The 8,676-nt window shown below is 41.9% G+C and overlaps 1 protein-coding gene across 1 annotated transcript; it reads right to left on the bottom strand.

The window, feature by feature from the left end:
- Nucleotides 1-1,143: 1,143 nt before the first annotated feature.
- uqcrfs1 (ubiquinol-cytochrome c reductase, Rieske iron-sulfur polypeptide 1) lies at nucleotides 1,144-7,058 on the bottom strand. The gene is made up of 2 exons (XM_068049362.1): nucleotides 6,771-7,058; nucleotides 1,144-1,924 (listed from the first exon to the last, which is right to left on the bottom strand). The coding sequence occupies exons 1-2, from the start codon at nucleotides 6,979-6,981 to the stop codon at nucleotides 1,314-1,316; spliced, it is 822 nt and encodes a 273-aa protein (XP_067905463.1). The 5' UTR covers nucleotides 6,982-7,058; the 3' UTR covers nucleotides 1,144-1,313.
- Between the last annotated feature and the right edge of the window lie 1,618 nt (nucleotides 7,059-8,676).

Raw genomic sequence — 8,676 nt, 5'->3', positions numbered from 1 at the left:
TGGTGCAGATTAAATTAGAAAACGATCATGAATGAAATCCACAAAGTGGAGGGTCATTCAATGTTACAAAGTGAGTAAAAGTAAAATTTTCTGGGAATTGGTCAAATTTTCAAAACAGAACCAACTTATAAATTCAGGCATTTTATATACTTGTATTTTTCCTAGGAAAATGCTTGTATGAAAACTACACACACGATTAGTTACTTCCTGGTGGTAGACTATACAAACAAACTGCAAATTAGTTGCAGGATTTTACAATCTACAGGTCTGGGGGTTGGTGGGCAGAGGCAGGGTATGGCTTGCACACTGGAGTGATTTTTTACTGCCACCTTTATTTAAAATAAAATCTGACTTTTTTGAACACACAAGTAATTTTTCTATGATAAGTTCAGCAATTAAGTTACCACGAACTCTAGCTCGCTTACGAGTTGATGCGCATAGTTTTGTTGACAATCAGGGACTAGCAAGTTTCTTATAAAAACTAAGTTAAGCTCCATAATTTGCTTCACTTTGAAAGCAGACTGCATGAATTGTTGGCATAATGCACAGAGGACTGAGCAGAATCAGTGTGGTCCTAATCTAGAAACAAACTGCAGATTTATCATTTTTCTGCAGAATTCTCTACCCCAGAGGACGGTGGCAGCTCAGTCATTGAATATGTTCAAGACAGAGATAAATAGATTTCTAGATATTAAAGGCATTGAGGGATATGGGGATAGTGCAGGAAAATGGCATTGAGGTAGATGATCAGCCATGATCTAGTTGAAAAGCGCAGCAGGCTTGAGGGGCCGAATGGCCTACTCCTGCTCCTATTTCCTACGTTCCTATGAAACAACTTGGTTTTTAAAAAAAAATCAACTATTTCTGTAAGCATACCATGAATAATACAACACACAAATTTGGCAGCAAGAAGCTCTTAAACACTGCTTACAGGAAGACAATTTCATTTATTCTTCAACATGGCTATAATTTGTATCGATAACAAATTTGAAAGGGTACATGTGTACAAGAATGATTTTATGAATCCCAGTTAAGTGACTGGTACACCTACAAGTTTATTCATTTCTGATCCTGATCAATACAATTACCATTGTAAGCTGAATTCATATGATATATTCCTCAAAAATTGGACCACAATTGCTGGATGAGGCAAAATGATATTTATTGATGACAATCCTGATTTACACCATTTCCTCCAAGCACCAAAATAGCAGGAATTACCTTAACAAAATGGTGCTAAAACTGTTCAGTTCAACATAGTACAAACAACACACCAGTAAAACTGGAAGGTACTTGGTTCAAAGTTCATAACGTTAACCTACAACTACAAGATCCTCATTAATAAACTCATATGGTGGAACTTCCAGATTAAGTGGAGCTGGGCCTTTCCTGATTCTCCCTGATGCATCATAGTGAGATCCGTGGCATGGACAGTAGTAACCACCATAATCACCAGCATTGGCTATTGGCACACAGCCCAGGTGAGTGCAGACACCAATGAGAATCATCCACTTTGGATCTTTTACTCTGTCAGAATCTAATTGTGGGTCACGCAACTCAGCTAAGCTCACTGCCTGTTCGCTCTCAATTTCCTTGGATGGACGGTGGCGAATGAAAAGTGGCTTGCCTCTCCATTTGAAGGTCATGTTCTTGCCTTCTGGGATTTCGTTCAGCTTGACTTCAATTTTAGACAATGCCAGCACATCAGCAGAGGCACTCATGCTTGTGACAAACTGGGTGACAAGATTCTTTGCAGCATAGGCTCCCATAACAGCTGTGGTTCCAGTTAGTAAATAGGAGAACCCCTTCCTGATATCACTGCTGTCTTGTGAGGATTTCCTGGGGTCTTGAACTTCTTCTCGTCTATAGTCAGAGAAATCCGGAACTTTAATATCGCTGTGTGCATATCGAACACTAGATGCAACTGTGCAAAAAACACAAAGGCAAGACATAAATTTTTCTTCCAACACACTCTCAAAGTTGTACCTTTAAAAAATGATCTGAATTTGCCACAGCTTAAATCTTTTGAATACCATTTAGGAGTTTCATTCTCCTGTAAGCATTTAGTAGCCAATATAAAATCTCTCAAATTTTTTGTATAGCTTTCTCATATCTAATAAATCTAATCTTGTATCACTACTGGCATCCCCTGCTCAACAAGGAAGTTTTGATTCGGACAATACCTTTTCTCTCACTGCCTTTAAAACAGGTATAAAATGTAGCACTAAACATTCCCAACTAAAAGCAAGCATTCGTATAATTTTTCCAACTTTTGAAAAACATTAATTTTATTGGGAATTTTAACACTTGATTGACTTTACATGAATTGCATGAATACTGTGGGTTATGCATTAAGCACACCCACTGGCATTAAGGGGTATAAATTCAAAAGGCAGTAGCGAATTGGCAGCTTGTTCTTCCTTCCCATTGTACAATATTCTTTTCAATTGAAGTGACTGCCAAATGAGCTGCTGAATTGCTACATTCATTTTCTGCTTGCGCGCAAGGCCAGTTTATAACTTAAGGTCTCCATATCGCGGCTGTCCTGGTCCTCAACTCTTAGCAATCCAACCCACAAAGCCCAGGTAACTCTGCTATTTGGCTTATATTTCTTACTGGTTTGCCTTCTTTGAACTGAGTCTGGAGGCTTGTAAAGGGCTGTTTAGTACGGTTGCCTCAGATTTGTTTGTATCTGCAGTTTGAGATAAATGCAAATTGATGGGAATATTGACCAAACTTTACACGTGGCTCTTGAGGATCATATATACGCAGCCCACAGTCAAAAAACTTGGATACTTCTGCCTATGCAGTCTGACTTGCCAGCTCTCTCCTACTCTGCTGTAATTTAAATACATTTAATTGCATGCTCTGGGGGAGAATTCCATGGGTGCTCCCTGTTCTCCAGTACCACATCCAAATGGCTATGCCATTTGAGCTGAGCAAGACAGTGTTTGATTTTGAAAATTAACACTGAATCCACCTCTTCAATCATCTCATCTATTGCTTCTCCAAAATCCAGCATCAGATCTGTGGGAAAGCTTTGGTACATTTCATTACATTAAAATCACCAGTTAAGTGAAGTTGTGTTGGCAGGCAATTTGACCATAGCCGGTACAACTTAGTGGATGCTGTTCACTGCATTTTATCAACTGATAACATTTTTGGCCTTGTTATCTCATGATTTGAAATTAAATTCCCATCTATCCTCTATTGCTAAGGCTGCCTTGAAGAAGTTTGGCTTTTTCAGCCTTGGTGGCATTATGAATGATGGGCCTTAATCTTCCTTCAGAATTTCTAGTTTATTAAATAAGAGCTTCTACCAACTTATTGATCAATACATGTTCTTGTTACAATGTTCCAGTTATGAAAAAACATTACCAGAAGTGAAAGTTTATAATGTATGCTTTAATATTCAAATTTGACAATGTGGAGGATAACTCTACAGTGCGAGTATTCAGCATATCAAATTAATTTGGACTTAACTACATATTTTGCAAGACAGTAATAGAGATGGACTTAATTGCATTTCAAAATATAATAAAGCTGTGAATATAGATGGCAATTCCAAGACCAGGAGTGCATTCTTAATTCAAATCCAAATTAAGCTTTTTTTTTAGATATTTGAAATATTCTAGTTGGAATTGAAAAGTTGACTTCAAACTGATTGAACTTTGAACATTTACTATTTAGACTTCAAGCTGTAGCAGATTTCAGTGACTCAAGTTTAGAATTTAAATGGATGGACATCCTGGGGCATGTAGCACCTTGAATTTCATTAGAAAATTCCAGGAAAAACCTAATTGGAAACAAAGGGGATTGATAGAATCATGTTACTGCCGGTTCATCTCTGAGGAAACTAAGATTTTGTGATAAAGTCAGCAGACAGGCAGTAATTAAGGGTACGGCAGTGAAGATGGCAGCTGCCGTCCGCCCCGTGTCTCTCTCCCCCCAGAAAATATCAAATAAAGAACTGGCTGCGACTGGGGAAACCCTTCCAAGCCTACAAACCGCTACAGCCAGCAACCAGGGGAAGAGAAGCAACAACCAATTCTGCCTTCAGGAGCCCTGAGCAAAGCAATCCAACCACAATGCACTTGGACCAGCGAGGACTTCAAGACTATAGCTTCAACCGAAAACTACTGGACTTACAGACTGTATTTAAGTTCCACTTATTCTGGGTTTTAATCCAATCACCAAATCTGTTTCCCTCTGTAATCTATTTGTGTGTGTGAGACTCTCGTGTAAATGTGTGCGTGAATGTGTAGTGTATTTTTAGTATTTTAAATCGGGTTGGAGTGTTAAGTGTAATAAACTTATCTCTTTCTTGTTGAAGCTCAAGAAAACCTGTCTGATTGGTTCTTTGCAATCACATTAAAGGAAAGGTACAACACTCACTGAGGTGGTAAGCATAACAATTGGCGATCAAACAAGAGAAGGGACGAGGAGAGGGGAGCCCAAGTCCCCCCCCTCGTCACCTGGCCATAACAGCATGAACTAGTAATTGAATAGAACAATTTCCTCCAGATTGTTAGCCAAGAAAGGATGATAGAAGTTAATGAAAACTCAACAAGGTACTTGGGGTTTGGAGAACTTACAGTATGCAATTTTGAGGGGAGACTTACTTCTATTGTACCTTAATATTCAACCATACAATGCCAAACAGCAAAGGATCAGTGTTTATTTCAGTTACATGAGTTGCATTGTTACATCCTGGGTCCCACTAACACACAAGCTGAAATGTAGCAAACGACTTAAGGGGGTGACAACATCACTGAATTGCATAGGTATTTACAGTAGTTTGATTTTGTAATGCCTCTCTAAACTTCTCCTTCCAAATAGGCCCAGTTTTTGCAATCAGCAACGATTGAACAGCCTTTCAGTATATTTAAATTTGCGCACAGACTTTCAGTAAACTCGTGCACTGGAACTTCCTGTGATTAGAAAACCAAAACAGCGTGGAGTCCTCTACAGGGGAACTGGAACCTGTGTGAACAGGACAAGCATAATACTTCTTTGGCCTCCTTATCTCGAAAGGCAATGGGTAAGCGCTTGGAGGTGGTCAGTGGTGTGTGGAGCAGCGCCTGGAGAAGCTATAAAGGCCAATTCTAAAGTGACAGGCTCTTCCACAGGTGCTGCAGAAAAATTTGTTTGTCGGGGCTGTTACATAGTTGGCTCGCCCCTTGCGCTCTTGTCTTTTTTCCTGCCAACTGCTAAGTCTCTTCGACTCGCCACACTTTAGCCCTGCCATAAAACAAAATACTGCAGATGCTGGAAATCTGAAATAAAAACAAGAAATGCTGGAAATACTCAGCAGGTCTGGCAGCATCTGTGGAGAGAGAAGCAGTGTTAGCATTTCAGGTCAGTGACCCTTCATCAGAACTCAAGCAACTGTGTATCTGTTTAAGCAATCAGATTGAAGAATTCTTACTGAGGCACAAAGTCTGAATCAGGAAGTATAAGTTAGAATAGTTAATTCAATATCAAATCAGGCATAGAAAACAAAAGAGAGGGAGAAAGAAAGGTGGGATTAACTTAAAATCTGAAAGAATGAGATTCCACACTTTTAAAAGTGAACTTTCAGTGTCAAAGAGGTTATTTGGCAGTAATTAAGGCTCATCACGACATTAAAAATTTACATGTACTGGAATCGACCAGCTCTAACTTCTTATAGTGTGTTTAGTGGGAATCTTAACATGAAAATATTGCAATGTCACAGCTTTCAATACCGAATCTCTCAGTGAGATACAGTTACATTAAAGCTTCTGGAGGAGTAGGACAACTCAAACAACCTCCAGTGACCATGCATGCCCAGATAAATGTGTAGATCAGGAAGCTGCTGTCTGATTTACATCTTAAAGGCAAGCGCCGATAACCTCATTGTTAGTGTTACTGCAAACTCAGGGCCTATAAACGACTCCTAGTCACGGTCACCGCCACCAGCACCACCACCCCCCACCCCCCAACCTATATCTCCAACAGCTCTTTAAATGCTGTAGTCCTGATAACCAACAAAGCCATCTCAAACCACTTCCTGTACACCTGATCAGATCCCCTCCTAACAAAATAACTTTTGGATCCACCATTGGGGAAAAAAAACTATACATCAGCCCCACCATTGTCAGTTATTCTTTCAGCTACATAAACACCGTACTCTAGAACTCTACTCAAGGTCCTTCAAGCACAGACTAGATTACATGAGACAGACAGGTATCTGGAATAACCAGCTCCGAGGGTCTCCCCCATCCTGAATCTGTGAATGTGGTCTTCGCCAACCCCAGAAAAGTCTGCAGGCTTGACATCCAACCCTCAGTGCCAGGCGGTAAAGTTCAGAAGTGTAGCCAGAAATTGAGGAACAATGGAATAGGTGCTGCAACCTCTCCCATTCCTTATAGATATGAAACTTTTTCATTCAGACTATAGAAGTTGCAAGTAGACCGGGCATCAGTGAAGTGACTTAAAACTATACTGGGCACCACTGTATCAGTTTTATAAACTAATCTCCCTGTAACCCCATGTTTAAAACTGACCGTGCATTTTTTGACTCATTGGCCTATTTCTTATACCAACTACCCAATTCACGGATTTAAATATCACCACAAGGTCACTTGAAACCACAGCCTGAGATGAGCGCTGTAACTTCTCCATAAACTGTGAATAACAGGAAACGCCGCGGTGAAAAGCCGCTTCACCTTTCAGCAGCGCCCAGCCTCTCTGCTCGAGCCGCCCCCGGTGTTACTCCTCAAACCGCGCTCTTTCCTCGCTCCACTTACCGTTGAGGCCGGCGGTGACGGCGGCGCCGCTCCGGGCCGCTTGGCCCTGCATTGATTCCCTGCACAGGAACGGCCTCTTGAGGTCCACGATCACCGCATCGACCGTGGAAACCACGCCGGGCACCAGCGGCTTCAGCTGCGACGCCACCGTGTATGTGGTAGCGGACAAGTAGGGGGCAAAAGGCCCGGAGCGAGCGATCAACGACAACATTAGGAGTCGGGACTCGGGAACCGCCGCACGGCGACCTTAATCCAGAGGACAGCGTAAGAGCAAGCTCTGCGCAGGCGCCGAGTCAGAGGGCACCGCGCAGGCGCCGAGTCGGCGTATACCACGGAGGCGCACAAGGAGAAGGTGTATTTGCAAGCTTGTTGTACACAGAATATTGTCAGGTCTCAAGTACTTGTAAAAGAAGAGGCTTGCAATTATATCATGCTTTTCACGACCACCGGACGTCTCAAAGAACTTTACAACCAATTAAGTACTTTTGAAGTATTGTAATGTAGCAAATACAGCAGCCAATTTGCGCACAGCAAACTCTAACGAACAGCAATGTGGTTTTTGTGATGGTGGTTGAGGGATAAATGTTGGCCAGGACACTGGAGATAACTCCCCCTGCTCTTCAGAATAGTACCATGGAATCTTATACGTCTACTCGAGCTGGCAGTTGGGGCTTCGGTTTAATGTCTCATCTGAAAGACGGCACCTCCAATAGTGCAGCCCTCCTTTAGTCCTGCACTCGAGTGTCAGTTTTGATTTTTGTGCTGAAGCCCTGGAGTGGGACTTGAACCCGGAACCTTGTGACTCACAGGCAAAAGTGTGACCAACTGAGCCACAAAAGGGAAATACTGGGGATGCTGGAAATTTGAAATAATAGAAAGTACTGAAAAGGTGCATTTTTTATTGTAGGTGCTTGTTTTTGCTGTTTTTAAATTAAAATTATGGTATGTAAGAAAAAATATCTCACAAAAGTGCCTCCTCTCATAGAGGGGTGCAGCCAATAGAAGGCTTAAACAAAAACAAATGAAACTTACAACTTGAATAATGTTTGCACTATCCACTGCAATCTGCATTCCCTGCAGTGCCAATCGGTCGCAGAAGGCCTCAAGCATACCTGCAGACACTGCATGCTCCTTCTCTGGGACTACCCAGGTGCAAATAAGGTCGTAGGCTAGGCAGCCCACGCCATCACCCATGGGCCCCATCAGCCTGGACATACGGATGACCACTTTGTCCAGGCCCAAGAGAAGACCCACGTGAAGGTGCTCCAACTTGTCTCCCCCGCCCCTTCCCATTCTCTCCAAAGAGCAGGAATGTGGGACAGAAAGGGAGTCAGAAGATGAGGTGCAACGTCTTACACTTGATATTATTGCAAAACACAGGCTCATCCAGAATACAGAAAAGGTGTGTGTTTGAGGAGATGATGTGAAACCCAGTTTTAATAAATAACTTTAATTGTGGCATTCTTCTCATTTGGTTTCTTGCAGAAACCTCTCCAAGTTCTGTTGATCAAGGAGTCAATTACTGCAGGAAGGAGGGGTGATATCTTAGAAGGTTCCTCAAATGAGGCCATATGAGTAGAACTTAAAAACAAAAAGGGGGCAATCACTTGGCTGGGAGTGTACTACAGGCCTCCAAACAGTCAGGGAGAGATAGAGGAGCAGATATGTAGGCAAATCTCAGAGTGGTGTAAAAATAATAGGGTAATAATAGGGGATTTCAACTTTCCAATATCAACTGGAATAGTCTTAGTGCAAAAGGTTTAAAGGGGGCGGAATTCTTAAAATGCATACAGGAGAGCTTTTTGAGCCAGTATATAGAAAGTCCTACAAGAGAAGGGGCAGTACTGGACCTAGTCCTAGGAAATGAAGCCGGACAAGTGGTAGAAGTGTCAGTGGGGGAGCATTT

The sequence above is a fragment of the Heterodontus francisci genome, chromosome 17 (genome assembly GCF_036365525.1).
Source record: "Heterodontus francisci isolate sHetFra1 chromosome 17, sHetFra1.hap1, whole genome shotgun sequence".
Taxonomy (NCBI): domain Eukaryota; kingdom Metazoa; phylum Chordata; class Chondrichthyes; order Heterodontiformes; family Heterodontidae; genus Heterodontus; species Heterodontus francisci.
The sequence above is the reverse complement of the archived record's forward strand: the minus strand, read 5'-3'. Positions and strand labels throughout refer to the sequence as shown.

What these genes read in the sequence shown, in the direction of transcription:
- uqcrfs1 (XM_068049362.1), bottom strand. Translation starts at nt 6,981, where the DNA reads ATGTTGTCGTTGATCGCTCGCTCCGGGCCTTTTGCCCCCTACTTGTCC. An exon ending in CGTCACCGCCGGCCTCAACG is followed by an intron (nt 1,925 to 6,770) that starts GTAAGTGGAGCG and finishes TTTTTTGCACAG; the next exon opens with TTGCATCTAGTGTTCGATAT.